General features: G+C 37.0%; 1 protein-coding gene across 8 annotated transcripts in view; it reads right to left on the minus strand.

The window, feature by feature from the left end:
* Positions 1-3,072: 3,072 nt before the first annotated feature.
* MARCHF1 (membrane associated ring-CH-type finger 1) overlaps positions 3,073-26,073 on the minus strand; it is an 852,478-nt gene continuing 829,477 nt past the window's right edge. For all 8 annotated transcript variants that reach the window (XM_055111978.2, XM_055111976.2, XM_024928548.4 and 5 more), the window contains 2 exons: positions 23,873-24,020; positions 3,073-7,397 (listed from right to left, as the gene is read on the minus strand). In XM_055111978.2, coding sequence (XP_054967953.1) covers positions 7,099-7,397; positions 23,873-24,020 — 447 coding nt within the window. In that variant the 3' untranslated portion in view covers positions 3,073-7,098. The remainder of the gene's footprint in view (positions 7,398-23,872; positions 24,021-26,073) is intronic.

Consider the following 26,073-nt stretch of genomic DNA (forward strand, 5'->3'; position numbering starts at 1 on the left):
GATTGACTTGCTTTTCATAATTGGCTGACCCCTCGTCTAAACCAATGAGCTGAACTTCCATGGACATAAGTTAATGATACATTTCCAAGTTCAGAGCAGCTGACTCACATCTGTGGTCTTTTCCTCTAATATCCTAGTTGCTTCCTTGCCGTAATTACTGACAGAGGTGTCCCTTCAGGACCTTGCTTACCTCAAATAGAAGCTTTTTTCTATTCTTATTTTCCATGTGCTTCAGGGGCAGGAGATTGGGTAGGTGTCCTTTTTGCTTTACTGCCACTTCAGAATTTCTCCCTTAGGTCTTTGAAGTTCTATTCTTGCCTTCTTTCCTTACTATCTTACCTCCCAGAAGAACCTTCTGCCCATTCATAGAATACTTTAGCTCGTGGCCTAGTTTTCTTCTCCCCTGCAGCAATCATTTTAGTGATTCCTTGTGGATAACAAATAGTGGCTAGCAAATATAACAACAGTATGAGTTTTAAGTTTTCCAGTCTTTTTCTCTGTCCCATCAGAGGCCTCTCAGTGGTCACACCTGGATCCTTATCAGCACCTCCACTCTGTAGACCTGATTTTGAGTATTCCACTGTCCATTCACTGTCACCACCCCTCTTCATTGCTGAAGTTCTGCACTTTGACTTCACTCTCATTACGCATCATCAGTCTTGTTGAGCTTAGCTTCAAGTTCATAGTTGCTTCCTTGCATATACCCTGAATTCCTTTGCCTCTGACTCTAGTTATTTCTCTTTCAGAACCCAAACCAAGTAACAGCTATGTTTCCTTCATGCCTGTTCTCAGGCAGCTCAACATCGCTGAAGAATATCAAACAGAGCATTTTCATACTGATGTTTGCAAATCTCAAGTGGATTCTCGGTACTGCTTAGTGATCTTATTATGTTCCCCTACTAAGTTCATTTTCTAACTTTGAGATAATTATTTTACTACTTTTTTATATTTTTTTCTAGCTTGACTTGAATACTAGCCTTCTCAATGTTCAGCCCTTGGCTTTTTATACATCTTTGAGAAAATACAAATTACCACTTTCTTTTGATTTAATGGATATATCTTTTTTTTTTCCTTTCAAAGGAAAATACTACTTATGTTCTGTTTCCCACTCCTTATTTTCTCAGAAACCTGATTTTTCTAAGTTTTTCACGCAATTTCTCAAGCCAGAAATCTGCCTGTAAAATCATCCTTGATTTTTCACTTTCTCTCTTCTGTGCCTTCCCACAATATAATTTAATTAGCGAGTATTTCTGATTCCACTTCCAAAATGAAAATCAAATTGGCCCGTGTCAGGCAGTCTCACTTTTCATCCTTACCAAAATCGCCATGTCTTGCCTGTCCTATGTGCAGTAGCTTCTTAACTGGCCTTCTTGCCACTGTTCTTGCTCCTGTTGCCAGCACCCTGATGGCCTTGTGTGTGTCCACTTGATCCACAGCTGGGCAGGGTTTTGCTGCGGATGACCTGACTGAGCCTTGGAAGACTGTCCTATAATCTTCCCAGAACATGGGGATATGGAGGATATCATTTGCCTCCTGATCTTCTGGGAAGGAGATAGTGAGACAATTTGTCATCACCTGGGTTCTGATGAACTCTGAGACTCTACCTCGAGTCACTGTAGCATAGAGCTGCAGCCTATAAAACTAATGACTCAAGATTGGTGCAAAAGTAATTGCAGTTTTTGTCATTTTTTTTTTTTAAAGTACTTTAATGGCAAAAACCGCAATTACTTTTGCACCAATCTAATGTAATACTTAGCTGCAACATGGACTCAGCATCTCAGCAACAGAGTGTCCTTCCCCTTATGTAGCACTACCAGTTCATCTGGCCCTTTTCTGTTTGTGTCTTTCTGTAGGACAAGACATACGGGAAGACCGCACCTTTGCATCTTACTGTCTGTGTAAGTACAGTTGACCCTCCCTATCTAAGGGTTCTGCATCCTTGGATCCAACCAACCACAGATGAAAAATAGTCCGAAAAAAAAAGTATGTACTGAACATGCAGAATTGTTTCTTGTCATTATTCTTTAAACAATATATTGTAACAACTATTTCCATAGTATTAGGTATTATAAGTAATCCAGAAATGATTTTAAGTATACAAGAGGATATACATAGGTTATATGCAAATACTACACCATTTTTATATCAGGGATTTGAGCATCCATGAATTCTGGTATCTGAAGGAGGTCCTGGGACCAGTCCTCCACACATACTGGGGGGATGACTGTAATAAACAGTCTTACAAGGGCCTGTTTCTCTACTGGCCGAATCCATCAGCCTTGCTTGACATTTCCCATTCGGGATTTTGGTACCTACCATTCCCTCTTCCTGCGTTGCCATTCCCCTGAGCTTTTGCAAGGCCAACAATAACTGATTGTTCTCTCTTCCTTTAGGTCTGAGCTTAAAAGTGTTCTCTCTATCTAAAGCATCTCTACCCCCACACCCTTGCTACTCTTGGTAATCTCTATCACAGCACCCAGTTTAGGATCACTGGACACATAATGACAGTGATTAATGATCTAGGAATGTTTGCTATAATTTCTGGTGGTGAGGGAGGGTGTTAAGTTCAGATTTTCATTTTGGGCAGAGGAGTTGGCTCATATAATTAGCAGACTGGTAGAAAGCCCTGTAGGTCCTTAGAAGTTGGACATTTGGAAACGGCTTTGTTTTTTGCTATCACCAAACCTCTTAGATTCTAATATCTTGCTTTTAATGTTTATTATCCATGCAATTGTCTGAATCCACAATTATCTCTGAACAGAAAAATGCTGTTATATTCTTATTTTTCTATATCCAAGACTTATTCTTGAGACAATCCCTCTATAGATTACATTGTGATTTCTCTTGAACTCTTTTTTTAAAGCAGGTTTGAAAGTCCACATAGTTTATTTTCATTGGTTTCCCTCTGTTTGTGTGTTTATTTATTTGTACCATGTCATGAGTTAGTCAACGTAGGTTTGCTTTAAAATAATTATATGTTCAGACCCTTGTAAAATCTTAAAAATGTATGTGTGTTTGGACGTTGCAAATACAAATATCAGTCTGTTAGGCAAAAATTGTGGAAACCACAACCAAGGTTTGCGTCACTTGTTTAATATACAAAGTCTTTCACAGATAATTATTTTCTTTTTCTTAATTTGCTTTAGTACACATGATTCACAAAACAGTAAATTGTTAATGCAAGAGAATTATGTAAAACCAAAATAGTACAAATGCCTAATTTCAAAAACTGCACACAGTTAAAATAATTTTTCCTTCTTTGTTTTAATGCAGTATCCAGTTTCAAAATGGGCTTTCTTTAGATGTGGAGGAAACACTGCAGCCCAAAATAACAGTACTTCCTTTCAACTGTGTTGATATGTAAAATAGCACCATTGGGCTGACTTAGGAAAGAAAAAAGGTTTTCATCTTTCTTAATTAAAGTATTATATAACAACTATAATAATAATGATACTAATAACTTTTAAGAGCTGTACTCTGTTCTAAAATATTCATTTTCAAGGCAAGGAAGGGTAAACTCTATGGGGCAGATGGAAAAATCTTCCCACCTCAGCCCCAGGACCCTTATAATGTCCCTTAATGGTGTCATTGCTCTAATGAGCTAATTTTCCTGCCAAAGAATAGATGTTTTAAAGAGTACCCAAGGACCTTTTGTAAAACAAGATAAAATATAACTATGAGGTCGTCTGTCTGGGACTATAATCACGTGTAGAAGCAGCTCAGAGTGAGATTTAATGCTGGGGTGTTTTGAAAGACTCCTTCAGTCTACACCTATCTTCCTTCAGGTTACATATTGCTGTATCTCAGGTTGTTGGGCTCACTTTAGTTTAGATTTTGTTCCTTTTTATTTTGTTTTTGTACTTAAGCTTAATTGCCTTTTGGGCTTTACTTTTTAAAAAATTGGAATTTCCTTCTTTTACAATTTAATCTTTACTCCTGTACGATAAGAGTGATAGTTCTTTAAAAAAATTAACAGCATCAATGTCTGGTTTATGGTATTGATAATACTGAAGATTCATGATTATAAAGAGCCAAGGTTTTTAACACAACTGTAATTTCATTCTTCAATTTTAGTCCTTTTTTTTTCAATTCCATTATTTTATTTCTTCCACGAGCAGGTAAACATGCCTCAAAATTTGCATTCCATAGAGCAGTTTTTCTTTTTGAAGGGTATAGACAGTCAGTCTACAAAAAAGCACTGCCACGAAGCTAAATCGTTTTATTGTTTGAAAGGGCAAATGTTCCATTGCCACACAGAATGTAAAAAGAAAATAATCAACATTAGATTTTAAATGCAGGTAGTTATTTCAGATGTTTGAACCATAAACAAACAACCATTGCTGAAAAGCTTCTTAAAAGCTTGAAATTCAGAACTTCAGGGTATCAAAAAGTCAGAAGAATAGCAAAATCAAATGTTGACTTCTAACCTGCCAGGAAGCTATATTATTTTCTCATTTCAACAATGTCCAAGCCCATAAAAGTTAATTGCAAGAATTTAGGTATAGTTTTAAAATCCCATGTCCTCTTTTACTATTAATAGAATAATGCTTACCTTTGCTTTTTATTCTAGAAATGTTTTCTTAGTGTTAAGTGTAGCCCTTAATAAATGAGGCTTTATTTTAGCCGATCATCCTCCACTGTGAAATCAGCCCTGCAACGTATCTTGTTTAGGTTCGTACAGAATTTAAACAATATTTTCCATGTTAATTAAAGTAAATAATTATTTTACTTTCAGAGCAAACAAAAGAGAAATCAACATTTCTTTGTTTGCTGGTGTCTGGATGTTTTTCCCTGGGAATATCTGTAAGCAGCATGTTGCCATTACTAACCCACAGGGAAAATGGATTAGTAAAAAGCTTAGGACAATTAACAGGAAAATTGCATTAAGGTTAATCCCTTGGATATGGTGCCATGGTTAAATCACCCACAGATTTGTTATTCATAAATGTATTTATCTTAAATATTTAAAATGGGCATTTAAGAGGAATTTAATATACAGTTTGTTTAAGGTCCACATGTTTTTTAAAACATTAATTACTTATATCCTTATTTATACAGAATTTTTGGTTCAGTTTAGTTACCTCAACTTTGTTTTCCCTGTGCTTATAACAAGTTTTAAGAAAGATGAGTTTTAAACCTTTTGTTTCCTGACTGAATACCTTAACATTTTCCCCGCATATATACATGAATACACACACGCCATACACACACACAAAATTGACATTGTTTACCTTTTGTTTATTTCTAGGAATCAAGACTATTTGGACTCAGTGTCAGCCACTACTAATATTCATACCATCTTTCTCCTCATTTAAAGGTTTGTTTTTTTTTTCCTTTTTCCTATGATCTGTGAAGAACAAGCACACTGATAATTACAAAGTGCATCCATGTGATACCCAGATTTGTGCAGTGTGATACTCATGCTTTGGTTCTTATGGCCATCATTGCCTTTTCATGTTAATAAATAATGACAGCTAACAAAAATAAGTCACCTTTTTTAATGTAGGACATCTTTCTTTGACAGGCTACTGTATCTATAATCACCATTAATCTAGCTCACTGCAATGTCATTCACACATCAGTTTTACATGAATATGCAAAGAACACAATAATCAACTGTCAAACCTAAACAATTAATTACTTATCACAGAATCTGTTGAATATTTTTGTTTTCTAACTAACTAACTGAGCAAGGGAAATCCTGTCAGCTTTTAAAAGTAAGGGCTAGATTCTTAGTCATAATTACTCATCATCTGTCAAGTTGACACCTCATATGGATGAAATAAGCCTTACACATTTGATTTAATAACAAAAGTAGGTAATTTTATTCCCCTATTGTAAGTACTTCATAGTAACAAATTAATTTCACAACTTTGCTACAGGCAGATTGTTTTATCTTTCTATACTTTTGGATTTTTACCCTTTAGAGATGTGAACTTCATCTGACTTTAAAATGAGGACACTTAATTTAATTTAATGCTTTTAAAAATCATAACTAACTTTTGTGAGACTTTGAAATAAAAGAATTAAACTGTTTTGAAATATTCAACAACTGTTAAATAAAGCAGAAGCCTAGTCTCTAATTTTACGGCTGTGCTATCCAATATAGTTAATTCAAGTTGAAGTGTACTTTTAAATTGCCAACTGGATTTTGAAAACTTGTCAAGAAACAGATGTAAACTATCCAATCAATCAATCAATCAGTTTTTATATTGATGATGACATGTTGAAATAACATATATAGTGTTTTTAAAAAATCAAAATTCATTTTAACAAACGTTTATTTTTACTTTTTAAAATAGGGCTACTGGGAAGTTAAATATTTGCATCTGTGGCCTGCATTTGTGGCTGTTGTGTTTCTATTGGACAGCACTGTATTAGAGGAACCAGGTAAAAATATAAGCCCTGATAACTGAGTTCTGTGGGTATTTAACAGAGCTAATTATATCCGAACATTTTCTGAAAATCTTTTGCGTGACTTAAACATAATTCCAAATATCAATGTCTTCAAATGTATATTGCATCTATTTAAAAAAACATGCATCTGTCAAAATAACCAGACTCCACTAAACCATACAAATCTGTTAGCTGTCGAAGCATATCAAAATATGCATCCTCCAAGTTCACTTCCAATGTGACTTAGGGATAATGCAGACAATTTCAGGCTTAAAACCAAATATGTTAGTTATTTCCAGATGAGACAGTTAACATTACAAGGCCCTAGAAGTAATACACATTGCAATTCAAGTCTGTATTCTTGAACTTTTCCCCTGTTACTGTGAAGAAGAGTATCATGGGTCCATTTAATCTTTGATTACTGCCTAAAAGCATTCATTGCCCCAGTAGTTCTTAATTGTCTTAGAAATCATTCTCTTGCAAACTTCACATTTCCATATCATACTTTACGCTATTACTTCATGGGCTCCTGGGCATTTGGTCTGTTTTTCTCCTTTCCTCTTTGAACAAAGTCAGGAAAAATGTGTCAGTAGGAGAAAGGAGGAGCTGAAGGGAGTAAATAATTCAAGATCACTTCTGTCGTTTGTAGTGGCTGTGGGCTAGAAAGATATTCTTCAGTGAAGAAACTCCCAACAGGTTCCATCAAACTGATACAACTTCAGGGGGGCCACCCTCTGCAGATGGCAGTGAATTTGTACCTGTTTGTGGTACAGGCACTACCACAGCATCTTTGATGTCTGTGTTTACATTGCATGAGAAGTTCTTCTCCAGTTTTTTGGCAGTGTCTGGGCAATTTTGTACAAAGATCACACGGTTGTAGGCCTTCAGCCTGCGCCACAACTGAACGTAGACTTTACACTGTACGTACATGAAGACAAGACCTCCTGTGAAGCCAATGGCTACCACAACCAGTTTTGTCCAAAATGGCCATTCAAGGACACCTTTGAAATGAAAAAGAGAAAATGTTATCACCAACTTGTCCTCAGTGGATTTGGTCATTTTTTTTTTTTTCTATGCCCCTTCAAAAGCCCGTGCTTGCCTTCTAGATTATGTATGTTAACAGAAATATATTCTTCATAACTAGAAAGAATTATAACCCGAATTGGCGTAATTCCTTTTGAGTATCCTACATGTACTGTCAAAATTGTATATCAGGACATTTTCTCACCTATCACTGTCAAATCTCTTATTTCTCCTAGCATCAAGTACCTATCATAATTATGAGATATTATGTTAGATTTTGGACATTTGGACACTGACATTTATCCCTTATAGCTAGACTTTTAAGGAAGGATGGTGAACATAATGGAAGAATCAGAGTTTAAAATCCTTCTAAGAAGATGAGGTATAGGTACATGTATGGGTTTGTATGTACAGGTCTTCCCACCCTCATTTATTTTAAAATGTAAAAGGAAGGAATGGAAGAAGGGAGATGGGGAGGAGTAAGAGGGAGGGGAAGGAAAAAGCTGCCACATCTCACCAGAGAGAGAATTCCTGAGTACAAACATGCAAAAGATTTAGGATTTTAGCCATTTGTTTCATAAATCATATTTTGTCATTGAGAACCATCACACTTTTATAGATGTCTATATTTTCTCTTAATTTCCATCACCATTACTAGAAATAGGCTTTCTTTTGTAAATATAGTTTTAAAAATTATTTCACAGGCATTTCAGTGACTACAACAGTGAGTATTTAGGCAATACATAATTATGAATGTTAAATATATGAGGGTCAAGAGTGTTAAATATATGAGGGTCAAGTGGGCCTCTTGCCCACATTAGGATGGTGTGGGGGACAATAGCTGTCTTCCCGTAAGTGAAAAGTTGTGAAGTAGAAAAATATAGCTCAGTATGGCTCAATACGGTGCACCAGGAAGGGATGGTAGAAATGTGTAAAAACCATGGTAATTGAGAGTCTATGATTTGACTTTGGATTTTTATTTACTTACTTACAACAGTGAATAGAGTTATAAGAATTATCCTATCTATATTTTGTAGTAGTGACATTTGCTTTATGCTTCTGGAAGCAAAGCAGAAGTCATGCCCTGTTTCCATCATGATGAAGCACCTTGTACCCTAAGATTAACCAAAAATAACAGCGTTACCCTGTCAATTTCTGGTCCCAAAATAATGAAACATTGAGTATTTCTTATATTCCCAGATCCCCAGCAAAGACCATTTTATTCTTGACTTTTATTTAGCTCATGTTGCAAGATCTTTCTGAATATGATCATCATGTGATAAGATTTTGTTTTTTCTCCATGAACAAATTAATGCAAACTTAGTAATCATGGTAATCTTCTTTATATTTTTCTTTAAATACCTGTTATGTTTTTCACTTGCTTATCCAGTTTTTCTGAAGTCTGACTCCCTTGAGCCTTTGCAAGTAAACTCTTTTTCTTTTCAAAATGCTTTGGCTCTGACTCTTCCTTTGAAATTTTTGGGGAAAAAAAAATGTTCTCTGATCTTAAAAGGGATTGTAAGAAAACATGAAAAGCCTCTCACTGTTGTTGGTGTTTCATTAATTTGTTGCTCTGTTTGGCACTGTCAATTTAAAATAAATTTCTATGCCTCTTTCAGCAATCAAATCTGAACTTACTTAGTTTTTGAGTAGATTAAATATATGCAATCAAATTTATTAGAACCTTTACCAGTAACAAAGGTAAATTTTTTCTAACTCCTAATAAATATGCAAGGACTTCTTTATGACTTGAATAATTCATAGTGGTCATCGTCTTGAATATTTACTTAATCCTAATGGAAATAATACTTCAAAATATCATTGGCCAAAGCTCACACAGGAGAAATAAGAGAGCATTACAGTGGCAGGTGTAATTAATAGGCAGATAATTAAATATCCCTAGATCTATTAAATAAATTAAATCAACCGTAACCTTTCAGAGCAGAAAGCACCAAGCTCAAATAGTTTTACTAGTGGATTCTACCAAACATTTAAAGAAGAAATGACATCAATGTTCTACAGTCTTTTCCAGAAAATAGAAGAGATAATACTTCCTAACTAATCGGGTGAGACTAGCATTACCCAATACTAAATTCAGCAAAGACAATTACTGTGAAGAAAAGTTATAGGCCAGTATCTCTCATGAACAGATACAAAAATTCTCAACAAAATATTAGCAAATTGAATTCAACAATGTATAAAAACAATTACACACTACAGCCAATAGAGATTTATTCTAGGTATGCAAAGTTGGTTCAACTTTCAGAAATCAGTGTAATCACATCAATTAGCTAAAGAAAAATGTGAATATATCAATAAGTGCAGAAAACACATTTGACAAAATACGATGCTCAATCATGATAAAAACTAGGAATGGAACGGAATTTCCTTAATGGGATAAAGAACATAGAAAACCTATAGGTGACATAATGGTAAGAAACTAGATGCTTTCCCCCTAAGATCAGGAACAAGACAAGGATGTTCCTTCTTACCATGTCTACTCAGCTTCACACTGGAAGTCTTAGCTAATGCAATAAAACAAGAATAATAAAAGATGATTGAGAAAGAATAAATAAAACTATCTTTGTTCACAAATGATATGATTATGTATAAAATCTCAAAGAATTGATTAAGTTTTTTTTAAATAGGTGATTATGACAATGTTGCAAGATACAAAGTTTTACAAAAAGTCAATTGCTTTCCTATATATAGCAATGAACAACCAGAATTTGAAATTAAAAACATAAGCCCATTTACATTTGTGCCAACAAAACAAAAACAATGACAACAACAAAAACCTTAGGTGTAAACCTAACAAAATATATACAAGATTTATGTGAGAAAAACTATGAAGCTATGATGAAGGAAATAAAAGAATATCTGAATGAAATAAGATGTTCCACATTTATGGATAGGGAGACTTAATATTATATTATTAAGATATCTATTCTTCCCAATTTGATCTACAGATTCAATATTATCCCATTCAGAATTCCAGCAAGTTATTTTATGGATATTGACAAACTGATTCTAAAGTGTATATGGAGAGCAAAAGACCAGAATAGCCAACACAATATTGAAGTGGAAGAATAAAGTTTTTGAAAACTGGCACTATCCTTGATTACTACCACTACGGTGATCAAGACAGTGTGGTATCAATGAAAGAATAAAGAAATAAATCATTGAAACAGAATAGCCCAGAAATAGACTGATACAAATATAGGAAACTGATCTTTAACAAAGGAGCAAAGGCAATTCAATGGAGAAGGGATAGTCTTTTTAACAAATGGGTGCTGGTATAACAATATCTGCATGCGAATAAATGAATCTGTAAACAGACCTTACATTTTTCACAAAAATTAACTCAAAATGGATTATAGAACTAAATGTAAACTGTGAAACTATACAGCTTCTAAAAGATAAGAAAATTCAGGTGACCAAAGTATGATCTATGAAAAGAAAAATGGATCAATTGGACTTTATTAAAACTAAAACCTTTTGCTCTGAGGAAGTCACTGTTAAGAGAATGAAAAGCCACAGGAAAAAATATTTGCAAAACATATTCTGAAAAAGGGATTTGTATCCAAAATATACAAAGATCTGTTAACATTCAATGATAAGAAAATAACCTAATCACAAAATGAGCAAAAGATTTGAACAGATATGTCATCAATGAAGATAAACAGATGGTAAGATTATTAATATATGTGATTAGAGAATTGCACATTAAAACAAGATATCATTATATACCTATTAGAATGGCTAAAGTTTTAAAAAAGAACACTGAAAACACTGAACGTTGGAAAGGATGTGGAACGACAAGCAGGAATTCTCATTCATTGCTGATTGATAGGTATGCAAAATGGTACAGTCACTTTGGAAGACAGTCTGGCAGTTTTTTACAGTGGTAACCACAAGCTTTTCAAATGATACAACGTACTTATTCAAATGAACAAAAACTTATGTCCACACAAAAACCTGCACACAAATGTTTGTAGCAGCTTTATTCATATTTGTTCAAAGCTGGAAATACCAAGTTGTCTTTCAATCTGTGAATGAATAAACTGTGATACATCCATGTAATGGAGTATTATTTAGTGATTAAAAAGAAATGAGCTATCAAGCTACAAAAGAACACGAAGAAACCTTAAATGTGTATTGCTAAATGAAAGAGGTCAGTCTGAAAAAGCTACATACTGTGTGATTCCAACTATATGACATTCTAGAAAAGGCAAAACTGGAGATAGTAGGATCAGTGTTTGCCAACAGTTTAGGAGGAGAAAGGAAGGGATGAATAGGTGGAACACAGGGACTTTTTAAGGCGGCAACACCATTCTGTATGATTCTGTAACGGTGGACACAGGACATTACGCGTTTGTCAAAACTCATAGAACTGTACAACACAAAGAGTGAGCCCCAATGTAACTATGAACTTTAATAATAATGTAAGAATATTGGCTCCTCAGTGGTAACAAATGTACCACATTGAGGCAAGATGTTAATAACAGGAGAAACCTTGTGTATGTGCAGGGTGGTATGTGGGAACTCTCTCTTTACCTTCTTTGTAATTTTTCTGTTAACCTAAATCTGCTCTAAAAATAGTCTTTTATATATAATAGATATATATATATATTTATATATATTAGCTCCTTACTTGAGATTAGTTCCATGAATTCATCTCTGTGTCTAGGTCAGTTTATAGAATTTCTTCGAGTAAGAGATGGGTTTGTGAGCATTTAGGTATTTGGAAATTGGTAATGTATGCATGATATATTTATGGAAACTATTGCACAAAAACACTCCATTTCTTTTTAGCCATGCCCAATGGAGTTTATTGTGCCTAAAATTTGCTGCAGTCTTGCACAATAAATGCTCATGACCTATACCTCTATTTATTTTATCATCATCCTCAGCTGCCTGATTTCTCTCATCCAGTGCCTTTCTTAGTAAACTTTATCCAAAGTCCTATCTGGGTAGCTGTTTTCCAAACATTGCACATCCTAATATAGGTTTAAGCTTTAGCACATGCTATTCCTCTGTTTAGAGTGCCGCGCTCTTTACAATAAACTTCTACTAATCTTTCAGAACCTGCTCCAGGGAGAAAAAGGTGCAATCTGTCATGAGGTTGGCAAACACAGCATTCGTGCCCTAATTACTACCAACACTCTTTCCTGCTAATCCCTATGATAGCTTCATGGTTCCTAACACCACAATCTAGGTCAACTTCTGGAGTTGGCATGAGAAAAAATCTTTTTGCCATCTGGCCCAGAGGAAGAAGATGCCTTTTCACAATATTGCAAATTCCCTACATCGTAGTCCAGGAGAAACCCTATTAATGTTAACCAATTAAATGCTGTTGTTTGGAGTAAAATAGAGTAACTCTGAGCTTAATAAAACTAGGAGAAAGACTGACGGTTTCATGTCTCTCCCTACCCAAGTCACTATTTAAAAAAATTAATTAGTGTATCATGGAGTTAAACTCTTTGAAGGAACAGATTCAATTATCAATATATTTACTTAAGAGAAGATGCTAAAAGATGTTAGAAAACAAATCGTCAAGAAAACAGACCTTTGATTTTAGAAACTTTAGAGTAGAAAATGGACTATACCAGGCATTTATCATTAATCAGTGTCTGTTAGTCATATACAAATGTTTCCATGGTCCCTTTCTCCTATAGACTTCTTTGATCTTAAGGATAGGAATTTTAAAAATAAAAGTATGCTACTTGGATTTGATTTATTTATACAAATGCATTTGCAACCAACACGTGTTCGATAATAGCACTGTTGTTATCTAGTGGTAATAGTGGTACTGTATCATGTATTCCAATACTCTCCAGAAACATTTTCATTTTAGGATAAAAAATACAGAAATAATTACATACAATTATGAGATGAATTGCTTTATACTTATTTATAAATTTCCCAAGTAACTTATAGACAAATATAATACTTTAAAGTAGTAATAATAATTTTTGACCATTAGTGCAACTTTTAAAAAATGTTGTTCTACTTTGACAGCACTAGTTCCTCATCTAAAGATTTCACAGTATCGTTCATAACGAAACATACATTCCACACTTTTAACATATTCTAGGTATTCCTGCATATATTATTCATTTTTGGAAAAAAAATTGAGGGGGGTATATAAAAGAATCATTTTTCTTATAAAAAAGTTTTTGAAGAAAATATCAGGCTGATACAAATTGTTTTATTCTTGATTTTTCTGGTGTTCCAGCAAAATAACTGAACTAAAAATTCAGAGTTCAAAGGCCTTTAAAGACCATCTATTTCAATTCTCCCTTCTTCTCCCCCTTTTGCTATTTCATGCCAAAGGTGAGCTTATTACCCAATGATCTTGACCTAGTAATCTTTGATAGTGTTGAAATTTGATTTCTGTATTGCATGGAAATAGCAGTTAACTTGCTATTTTTATTTAAAAATACTCCAAGGCAAAGTCTTCATAAGTGATTTAAGGAGTTCTGAAGAATAATCAGGAGTATGTGATGATTCTAATAGTCCCAGATAAGTGGCAGCACACATTAATACATGGCTGGACTCCTGTGTCCATTTTTCCTGTATGCTAAGTAACACAGTGGCATCAAACGGTAGTAATAAAAAGAGCTAAATTATTCTCTATGCAGAGAGTCCATGCATTTGGAATATAGAAGGGCTTTTTTTTTTTTTCTTAAGTTCCTACTTGGCTGCCTTCATCTATGCAAGGAGAACAATCATCTGAAACAGTGACTCAGTGTAGAGTCACCACTGGGGGCAGTTTTGTTCTCTGGGGGACATTTAGCAGTGTCTAGAGACATTGTTGATTGTTGTACCTGGAGTGGGGTGCTACTGACTTTTATTAGAGGCCAGGGATGCTGCTGGACATCCTACAATGCACAGGACAGTACCTTCCAACAAAGAATTATTCAGTTCATAATGTCCATAGTGCTGAGGTTGAGAATCCCTGCTGTGGAAGACAATAACTTACGTCTCTTTATTGGGAAATTTGCAGAAAGGATTTGGAATATGAGCAAGACATCTTGCAGTTCTCTAAATTCAAAAGGATTTTTGCTGTAAACTTATATTAAGCAGTAGTTTCAATGTGTTTAGAAAGCTTTAACCACAGACAGACTGGAGATGAAATGTGCTTTATTTCCCATTTTTAGGGAAATTCTGATGGACTACATCCAGCTTTCTCCTCTGCTTAACCAAACTAGCAGCTGTTCCTCATACATGCCTGGAGGTTTTCCATTTCTGAGCCTTTGTCTCCGATCTTTTTCTTTCTGTGTTTTGCTTCCCTGCTTCTATGTGTCTACTTGTCCCACAAAACCCATCTTAGAGGTCATTTCCAGCTGGAAATAAGTTTTCCCACTGTTCCACTTCCATGTTATTTCTCTGTGTGCAGTATGAGCTCACTTTCTAACATAAGCATTTTTACTGTGTCATGCTGTAATCTTGATGAGCACAGAATTTGTCTGGGCTGGACTTTGTTTTCCATAGTTCCTTGCTCAGTAGGTATTTCAAGGATAAATGAAAGCTTTTACAACCCCTCTTCACTGTCAGTAAAGCTATGCTTTAGATGGTAGACAATCTAAAGAAAAGTCCACTCAAGTTTCACCTCTCTTTCCAGAAACAGTGACCAAAGCCTATAATATACCTGGGAATCTGGGCCAGGGGGAAACAGTTGCCATTTTCTCTGCCCTTTTTGGGAGACTCAGCCTGATCCTTCCACTTTCCTTCACAAGGTATCTCTGAATCAGTTTCCCCTGCCCACACCATCCTTTAATATGTTCCTGGGAAGTCAAATCTCCCACAAAACCCCTCCATTAAGTTTAGAGTGCAGAGCACCCCAACCCCCACATACAAAAGCCATCTGAGTACAAACTTACTGTCCAAATGACCATCTTTAACAGACAGCCTGCTCTTTTTCTTGCCTCCAAGTAAGTGGACATGATTTTTGTTTTCTACAAAATAAATTACTGTTGAGTGGTTATAAGGATTGTATCTTGGAAAACTCACTTTAAGGACATCTTGAGAGGCGATGCTAAAATGGGGCTAAATGGATTTTTCAAGAATGTTTTCATCAGGAAGATGTACTTGCCTCCTTTTATTGAGACACAGCCAATTGTCTTCTTATATTCTGTTAGACTAGTCAGTTTCTATGCTGTTGTTAGCAAAGACAAAAGAATGTACACCACAAAAAAGGACAATGATAGAGAAAGGAAGGCACTAAATCTTTTCCCTGGGGATCCTATGTACAATTCAAGGTATCTTTGTCCTCAGTCATATATAAAGCTGTATCCTGCACTTCAAAATGCCGGGAGCACAAAGTTGTTTCTATTTGCCGATTTCGCAGAGGAATTTGGAAAATCTAACTTAGGCAATTCAAGCATCTGCTCATTTCTCTGAGGCCCAAGAACCCATCTCTACTTCTGTCTTTGTGTCTGGAATACTTTTGCAGGAGTTTCTGTAGGTTTACTAATAAACTCTCTGCCCATCTTTACCTCTCAGGCATTAAGGGGAAACATTTCTTGGAAATTCTTGGACAGCAATTAAAAGAGCAGGCATTCTCTCTACCACCATTTTCTGAGGAAATAGAAAGCTACTGTAGTCTCTCATATTAACTTTAATTGATTCATTCACATTCCATGTTATGCTAATCCCACAAGGAAGAGTGATAAGTTCTCAAACAGTCTCAATATTTTTGTTGATTTAATATGATTATTAAAGTAAATTTTTCCAGGCCTCCTTTTTACAGTCACATATATGTGATCTGGTACTTGCAGGCTGCAGCATCCTCCAGGCCATTCCCAAACAATCAACATGCGAATAGGTTTTCCAGGAAAGGCTTAAGATAGTTTGTAGTCTTGCCCTTGAATGTGATATTGAAAAGTTCACAAATTAGACCTAAAGGAATCAAAATGCTGCAGCCTTAAAGTCTAGTGCCACCAGAACCAGAAATTTCAGTCCACAGTTTGTAGGGAAATTTACATTTAAAGAGCGAGTGAAAACACTTTAGACAAAGAAAAGCAGATGGACTTCACAGCTCATTCTAGACTCTTGGGAGTCTGACTCTGGACAAGATTATTTTTAGCAAGGCAGAGAAGGAAACTGGGATGTCCAGGTTAAAAGTAACAGTATTTAAAAAACTCGAATGAAAAGGCAAAAATAAAAAAGTAAAATTTATAAATTTTTGTTTTGCACACACACACAAAAATCCCCCACATCTTCCTAATCCTGTACTCTATTGGAGTTGGGTCAGGAGACATGGATTGGGTTATCCAAGAGCTCAGGTTCCCCACCAGGAACCTGAGAATTAAGCATTAGTTATAAACAGGACCTCTGCAACGGACTGAATTTTTCATCTCTTTCCTGGCTAAGGAATAGCCAAATCCCCAAATGATTCAGACTTCTGGTTAATTTCTTTACAGCCCATGCCCTAAGAGGATTTCTCTTATTAAGGTTAATGGCTTCTCAAGAGTAGTTTTCCTGTGCAAAATCTCCACTTGTTTTCGAGGGGTACGGATTTTATTCCGGAGAACCCTATTCCTAAGAGTCTACTTCAGTCTTTACATCTTTATCCACCTAAACTCAGATAGCTATTTCATTTCCTTGAGATATTAGGCCTGTTCTGTTATTTTCTTTGGTTTCAATTTCTTTATCCTTGATAGCTTGTTTCAATAATAGCCCCTGATTGGCTCATGCCTCCCGGTAATCCTGTCCTGGGGTATCCCATCACCTATTGACACTGGTCTTGGTCATATGACCTGCTTTGGCCAATAGGACAATAGGAAACACAACTCATTCGGAAACTTTAAATGTGTTTGCAGATGGTGGTTTCGCTCTCTCCTGATGCTTTTATTTATTTATTTATTTATTTATTTTGAGACAGAGTCTTGCTTCTGTCGCCCAAGCTGGAGTGCAGTGGTGCGATCTCAGCTCACTGCAACCTTTGACTCCTGGGTTTAAGAGATTTCCTGGCCTCAGCCTCCTGAGTAGCTGGGACTACAGGCATGCACCACCATGCCCAGCTAAGTTTTGTATTTTTAGTAGAGACAGAGTTTCACCATGTTGGCCAGGCTTGTCTTGAACTCCTGACCTTAAGTGATCTGCCCACCTTGGCCTCTCAAAGTGCTGGGATTACAGGCTTAAACCAACACACCCAGCCTGGGATGGTTTTTATAAAGCTAAAGCCAACTGATACATTACTTAAAATTAGAGGTAATAGTATCTACCAATTTCATATGGTTGTTAGTGTGGGTTAAACAAATTAACAGTGCCTGACACATAGGAAGTGTAAATATAAGTTTTCATTATTGTTATTATCTGTGTGATTTGAACGCTACACACCTTTGGCTGATTCAGCTGTAGGTTAAGAGCGGAGCTTTCACAGGTGTCTACCAGTAAGATCTTTCTAACTTCACTGTGTTATAAGTTTAGGGTGTCCCAGCTTGACTCAAGGTAAGCTTCTCTCCAGAATCACAGAGGGAGGAAGTCTAGTTAGTTGTCAGCCAGGCCACTGGCGTTTAGTCATAGTGTGTTTCTGGTCATTTCTTGCAGTTACAATTCCCTTCGTCAGGAGAAATGCTCAGAAATCCCATCAAAAAATAAACTAAAACATCCTTAAATGCTTAAGTAGCAATTATGTATATTGTATTTGTTAGGAAATATTTCTGCCAACCTTTCAGACCACAGTGACAATGGCTTATCAGCTGGAGTTCATCTACCAGATCCTTTTAGACTCATTTACTTTCCAGAAATACTGTTTCTCTGAAAATATATTTCCTTTGGTAATAGAATGGGGTCCTGGTTCCTCTCCCCTGAAGGCACAGGGGCATACCTGTAACATCTCACTTTTGTATTTTCTCTTTAAGTCAAATTGGGTAAAGCAGAAGCTCCCAGGTGGGCATTTATAATACAGCTGGAGACCAGGCAAATTGCTTATTTCCTCATCTATAAATAATGATCTCTAAGGTCTCTTCCAGCTTTGAAATTTGATTTCTCAGAGTATTCTGCAAATGTTATATAGGAGATCATGCAACTGGAGACACCTGGAGCATGTCTAAAAGCTTTTTTAAATCACCAAGCAGCAGAAGAGAACCTGTTTCACTTAACAGTGACAGTGGCTGTGTGTATTTACAGAAAGCATCTCACTCTAAGTTGGAATATTTTGGCTGGGTGCTTAGGGTATGCAGAACTACGAAGTGTGTGTATAAGGAAGGGTGTGTGTGAGTGGCTATTGGGGCCTTGGGGTTGCAGAGGGGAGCTGGTTTTCTTCTTTACTTTTGTCCTGGTTGCTTCTCTCCAGTTGGGTAGATTATTAACAACAACAAAATTGTTTCACATATTTATAACCTTTTTCTTAACTTGTTTTAATGGTAATATTCACCATGAGTAATTATGTGTCATATATGTACATTATATAGACATGTTTCAATCTATTTGATGCAAGGTAAAGTTCATGTTGTCTGAATAATAAATCATAGAAATAACTTTTAGCAGCTACTCACTCCAACCTTGGTAGTTTTACAAATGAAAAAACTGAGCTTCAGAGTGATTAATCATTGTATTGAAGATAACTAGGCTGGGTGCGGTGGCTCACGCCTGTAATCCCAGCGCTTTGCGAGGCTGAGGCGAGCAGATCGCTTGAGCTCAGGTGTTCAGGACCAGCCTGGGCAACATGATGAAACGTTGTCTCTACAAAAAATTAGCTGGGCATGGTGATTCCCACCTGTAGTCCCAGCAACTTGGGAGGCTAAGGCAGGAGAATCACTTGAGCCCAGGGAGGGGGACTGAGGGGAGGATGTTGCAGTGAGCCAAGATCGCACCACTGCACTCCAGCCTGGGCGAGAGGAGTGAAATCCTGTCTCAAAGGAAAAAAAAAATAACTAGTCAGTGACCAAGGGAGAGCTAGAACCCTGGCCTTCTGACAACTAGCTCAAGCCAGTGTTTATTCTTTTTGGGTTGTTCTCATCTGCTGGAGTCAGTCACAGCCAGCAAACATTTTTTGAGCCTCTACTAACACCAAGTATTTTCTGAATAATGAGGCAAGGCTTCTGCCCTGGAGGAGCTTGGAGGCTTGGGACTGAGTCAGCCATGAAAACAAAGTCAATTTGTTATGCTAGTCCCTTATGTATACATTGAAATACTTCTGGGGCAACTTTACTATCTACACCTACAGTCTCTTTAATATTGTAAATTGTAGTTGTTTTTGGTTTGTATTTTTATTGTTTATACACAGATAATATAATGAAGCATTCTTCTAGACTATGTAAAGATAAGGCAAGAATAACAACTGTTGCCCAAATTAAACTTAGCGATAGGCTTATTTAGGGTGTTAAAGCTCCAAGTACCATATATTTGCTATTTTTTTTCCTGTCATCGCAGGGGAAAGAGAGGTGAGGGCTCTCTGTGGCATCATGACTATTTAATCTAAAAGAGCAACCATTTACAGACATATGAGGAATTTTTTTTCTTTCCAGGATCATCATTACAGTTCAAAAGATTTTGCTGTTTTATATTCAACCTCAATTCTGGCTGAAAAAGGACAAATTTGTTTCTTTTAAAATATTTTAAAGGTTTTTCAAGATGGATTTAAAATATGTTGACTTCTTTTAAGTTAGGCAATTTTTTCCCAACAACTTTACAAGTAAATTCAAGATCAGCACTCACAGTCCCAATGCCACAGGAAGATTAAAGAAATAACAGTTTATACAGATGCCCACACTGCTCTTCAATATGCACATTGGAAAGCAGGTTTAAATATAATTTGAACATAAATACAAATGATTCCCTGTATGAAAGTCACTATGGTTTCCATTTGAAATTACCCAAGTTCTAGAGCTGTCCCGCTGGCAAGCGGCTCTACAGGAATTACCACGGACACTGCTTCTTGATACATATCTTGCTTTCTGTTTTGCTTTGGCTCTAAATGCCAAATATAAAAATCATGTCATTTTCAGTTTCATTTAAGAAACGGACCCTTGATTGTCATGAAGAGTCCACTGGAGGTTACTGTCTGGAATCCTGCACCCACCCACAGCTGAGAAAGAAAAAATATTTTGAAAACAATTCTAAAAGAAAAATAAGAGGTGGAAAAGCTTAGGTACCAGGCATTCACACTTCATCATTCCTTGTACAGTGTTGACCGGACTACTTGCCTGGTCCCAGACCAGTGTTCAGCACCGGGGAGATGTAGTGGTGAGCAGGACAGAGAAGGCCACCACCTGCTCTGAGCAGGTGAAGGAAGACAGACAATTAAATGAGCAATTGCAATGGCATGTGGTAAGTTTCACAGTCAGGCACAGCTTCCCTAGCTGCATGATAGAATCATCTAAGGGGTGACTAAGTATAAACCTCTGGGGATAAAGCCCAGCTTTGCAGCATTAGGAACATACCACAGGTAATCTACCATGCAGTAAATGTGGAGAAGCCCTAGGGAGGGTAAATGCAGGATGCTGTGGGACTACGTGGTAGGGCAGTGACTCTCCATCCTTAGCCAGCATCAGAATCACCTGTAGGCTTCTTCAGTACAAACTGCTGGCCTCCACCATCAGGCTTTCATAGGTCTAGGGAAGCAGGAGGTAAAAATATGCATTTCTAGTGAACGCCCAGGTGATACTGATGTTGTTGGTCCCAGGACCATACTTTGAGAATCACTGTGCTAGGAATAACGATCCTACTTCAGGGAGCTGTAATGAGTTTCCCAGAGGAAGTGATGTTTAAGGTAAACTGCAAAGGCTGAGTTGGGATGAGGGAGGTGTGTGAGAATATATGAGTGTTTGAGTGTGTGTGGTGGTGGTGGACAAGAAAAGCTGGAAGGAAATGTTTTACAGAGAGAGGAAAGCTGAGCAAGGGCCTGGATATAGATTTGAGGAGCTGAATGAATGTTCGGCCTAGCTGGCTTCAACTAGGTCACGGGGGCAGCATAGTCCCACTGAGGAATTTCGGTTACCTTTTAATGGTTAAGTGGGAATAGGATGTGATTAGATTTGTGTTTTTGTAAATCTGCTGGGATTACATTATTGAGCATGGGTTGGGTTGAAGTTGGCAAAACTGGAGAAAGTCTAGTCAAGAAGCTTCTGCAGTTTTCAAGTTAAAAATATGATAGTTTCCACATGGATGGTAGCCATAGGGAAGGAAAGAAATGGACAGATTCCAGAGGCAGAGTGAATAGGATTTGGTGATTGATTTAAGGTAGAAGAAGAAGGAGATCAGAATGAAAGCTGGATATCTGGGTTTGGCTACTAGATGTTAGTGGTGCCGTTCCCACAGGTGTTAAGAGTGAGAAGTGGTAGGGGATTATGCATTGCGACACGCTGAGACTTTCAAACAATCATTCAGAAAATAGGTGGATGTATGGGTTGGAGTACAGAAGGAGTGGGAAATGAATTTGGGAAGTTATCAGCATTGACATGGCAGCTGAAGATAAAATAAAATCCAGGGGGCCTACAGAATGAGCAAGGAGACAGAAAAATGGAAGAAAGCATGGAGCCATGAGTTTCTTGGTTTTGGAGATATTTTTGTGGCTGAAGTTGAGACCATCATGTTCATTGTAGGGTAAATGATTGCTATTCAGTCACATGTCTTAGAAATGTGGTTGGATAAAATAAATGTAAGAGAGGGGTTTTCTTATGGGTGTCTGTGAGGGTCTATGTATACATGACGTGAGATTGCTTCCTCTTCTTACATCTACGAGAAGGGCTCTTAATTTTCTTTCCTTCTCATGTAGCTGGAGGAGAAGAGCTCTGCAGTTTACTACAAAGAGGCCAAGTGAGGGTGACCACTGGGAGAGGGGAGAGACTACATTACCTGGAGGAAATTTGTGGTTCTCAAATGCTGAGCTCTAAATGTGTCATCTAATCTAAGGGTATCATGTCTGCCCTTGATTGCTAGGAAAACACTAGAGTTCTAGGGTAAGACATTGGGTGAAGCGAGGTGGGGATGCCTCTTTGTTTTTCCATCCATATACAACTGCAGGATGTACAGCACACTGTTTGTTACTTGGGCCAGTACCTATATCAAGAGAGGACATTGGATTTGAAAAAGAAAAAGAAAGTTCTACCCTCAGGGAACTTATTTAATAAGGATGTAATGTGACATTTTAAAATCAAGACTCTCTGAAACAGTACATAATGTAGTTGCAAACAATGTAGTTTGATATTAATGGTATGTAAATGAGTTAATATGGAATAAACATAAAAACAACCCACAAAACCCCATCCTACCTGTTTTTCTAGCATTTAGACTCGACACGGTAGTGCTTTCATTTTCTTCCAGAAAAGGACAGTGGCACCTGAAACGCTGTCACCATCCCCTCTTTGACGCACAGAAACCCCATCCACAATTCCTATCGTGGGTCCTGGCCTTCCCTTTATCCCCGCAGCCCCTTTCGGCTTTTTGAAATGCTCAGGGCGGTGCACGCTGGCGTGTGCTGCTGCCACCTAGAGGGCGAGTGTGAGAATGGAGCCTCCCCTTTTGTGTTTATGAATCCCCACGCAGAAATGCAGAAGTAACCAACCTTTCTGTGTTTTAATCTCCTCCTTATTTATATTTTTCTTACCTCCTCTCATTTTTTTGTTCTTTCATTTTCTTCCATTTTTTCTCTGGGTGTAGGGATGTGCAAACATTTTTCACAACATTACAAACTCAAAATGTTACTATCTGAACAATGTCTTTTCTAGAGGCATCAGTGGTTAAATACTGTTTCCTGCGGGAGTGTGGGGATGTTTCTCACTGTTTTACCACCAACGATTTAGGCTGGATAAGGTATGAAAACTTATAGGGCCCAATGAGAAACAGAACTGGGTCCTTTCACACATGAAAATAATATTTTATAGACATTGTGCTTTCTCTTTTTGTTTCTGTTTTAAGTGACTTACCCATTTTAATGTGAGAATATGCCTTACTGATTTAGAAACATTTTTCTTTGCAGACTTGACACCATCCTTCACAATCAAACTTCGCATGGCTAAAATGTCAAACCATGGTGCTAACCCACTCTATCAAACTATATAGTACTAACTAAAGAGCTATAACACATTCTCTACTGGAATGCCATCTCCTTCATGCTTTAAAGGAGAGATGACTAGAGTGAATTAAATAAAATGAGAAACCTTCATTTTTACAGCCATTTGCCTTTTCACATCAGGCAGAACTTGATCCTTACTCAGCTCCCAAAAAGCCCGAAGTGGTGTTTGCCATTTGTGTGTAACTGCCACTAAGTTTTATATGGATTCGATGAATTTCACTTCTCAGCTTGGGACTCCATATAGTTAATGCTTTTTAATCAGAGTATTTTAATCAATAACATGATTAGGGAAGAATCAATAGCAAATACTAGCTTTTCTAGTGTATCATACATGATGAAGGCCTAACCCGGGGAAATAACTTCCCTATCCACCTCTGAGTATTGTCTTTAAGATCCAAGAGGGTAAGAAGAAAGATGTGCTCTTACCATTGTCATTGCCTTGCTTGATTTCCTCCGCTGTCCGGTCTATCAATACATACAAAGACCAAACCACACAGGTGATCGCGATTACGTGGAATGTGACAGAGCAGAATATTTTCCTCCTTTCACTTGTGGTCATCTGTAGTTTCTCCCACTGCAATCAGAAATGAAGGACACAAAACTGAATTGCAAACTAGGAAATTTTGCTCCCCTTTTATTTCCCAGACATAGATCATGAATGGAAGGAAAACAGTAAATATCTGCAATTTCAGATGACACTGTAATATTTAAATAAGTCTTCATGTTTAGAGAGATATGAAATTATAACCTAGAGAGTTACATATAACTTAAATACATATGTATGTGTGTGTGTGTGTGTGTGTATGTATATTTTTTTGAGACAGGGTCTCACTCTGTCGCCCAGGCTGGAGTGCAGTGGCACAATCTCAGGTCACTGCAACCGCTGCCTCCCAGGCTCAAGAGAACCTCTGCCTCAGCCCCCAGAGTAGCTGGGACTATGGGTATGTACCACCATGCCTGGCTAATTTTTTTATGTATTTGTAGATATGGGGGTCTCACCATGTTGCCTAGGCTAGTCTCAAACTCCTGAGCTCAAGTAATCCACCCACCTTGTCCTCCCAAAGTGCTGGGATTATAGGCATGAGCCACTGTGCCCGGCCTAACTCAGATATATATTAAATTGCAAACAAAAATAATTTTCTATTCTCCAAATGAATTAAATCAAGTCATTTCTGTTTTGCAAGTCTATAGTTTCCTCATCTGTACCAAGAATGAGATAGCTTTAATATTGAACAATTAAAAACTTTCTTTTCAGGATTCTGCCTATCACTTCCTTGTGCTACTAGGTTATATGTAGTAATAGGTAACACTATCTTCTTGGATTATCACACAACTGGACATAGTTTTACATTCTTGAATGTATAAATTTAATAAGTATTTGAATGACTGAATGATACCTGCAAGAGAAAGTCAACATTTTCTGTTCACAACTATTATAGAAAAACAAATTTTATCACTTGGGCGATACTAGAAAATCTGCTGAAGCCTCTTTTAGAGCAACCTTTACTTGCTGCTACCGTAAGGGTTGTAACTACTGTGACGACCGCTGTCCTTTAATCACACTCCTGAGAAAGTTGAGGGCTGCTCCCTCAGTCTGGGAGAGGAAGAAGGCCGCAAGTTTTATTGAAGTTATGGTCTCCATAAGGGAATCTCTCCCATATTTACTTTGAAGAAATAGCCTCTCAAAATATATTTTAATGTCTTTGTAGCTACAGTATCACTTCATTATTATGTTAGGAATTGTGTTTTTATTTTTCTTTGCATTCTTTCCATTAAAAAATTACAGTGATTTTATTAGACGTGAACTGACATGCCAAGCTTTTAATAATCTAGGATTCTTTACATTATTACGCCCTCACTAAAGCAAAATCTTCAGAACTTCAGAAGACCCCATTCCTTCCCCACCTGACCATCCCACATGTGGATTTCAATGCACAACCCAAAAACAAGATGGTGTACATTGTGGTACATAAAGTCCTGTCTCTGCCACCAGCTTTGAGACGTGGTTAAAATCATGTACTCTCTCTGGGCCTCACTGCCTCGTCTTCATGAGGAGCAGATTTCGACAGAGGCTGTGACAGAGGTGGAGAAGAGAATAACCATTCTTCACTTCTTTTGTTAACAAACTAATTCATTAGAGTCGGCATTGTGCCCATCTTAAAGCTGCCTTTCCAACCTTTCTTGGCACAGGTGTACATTGATTATTTTCCAGCAATGAGATGTGAGCCAATATCTAGTGGGACATTAAGTTTTTGCCTTTGTAATGTAGGTATTGTCCTTTGATCCTTTCTTTCATTTTCTGCTGTTTGCTACCTGGAATTCATAATTAAGTGGGAGAGTGTTCATCTTGCAATCTTGAGGAAAAGTCTTGAGAACTGGAGTTTTCTCAGCCCAATCAGCAACAGCTTGCCTTTGGACATCCTGTTGTCTTCCTGATTAAGCCATTATTCCCCAGGTCTCTGCCACTTGCTGTCAAATGCAATTATTGGTAAAAGAATTAAATAGATACTTCCTAGCTTCTCTTCCAGTCTATGGAGTAAGAGCCTATAATCTCATTTGCAAGAGAGCACGATACTTGAAGTATGACCTTGATGCTCTAGAGCAGTTTAAACATTTTAGAGAAAGAA

The sequence above is a fragment of the Pan paniscus genome, chromosome 3 (genome assembly GCF_029289425.2).
Source record: "Pan paniscus chromosome 3, NHGRI_mPanPan1-v2.0_pri, whole genome shotgun sequence".
Classification (NCBI taxonomy): domain Eukaryota; kingdom Metazoa; phylum Chordata; class Mammalia; order Primates; family Hominidae; genus Pan; species Pan paniscus.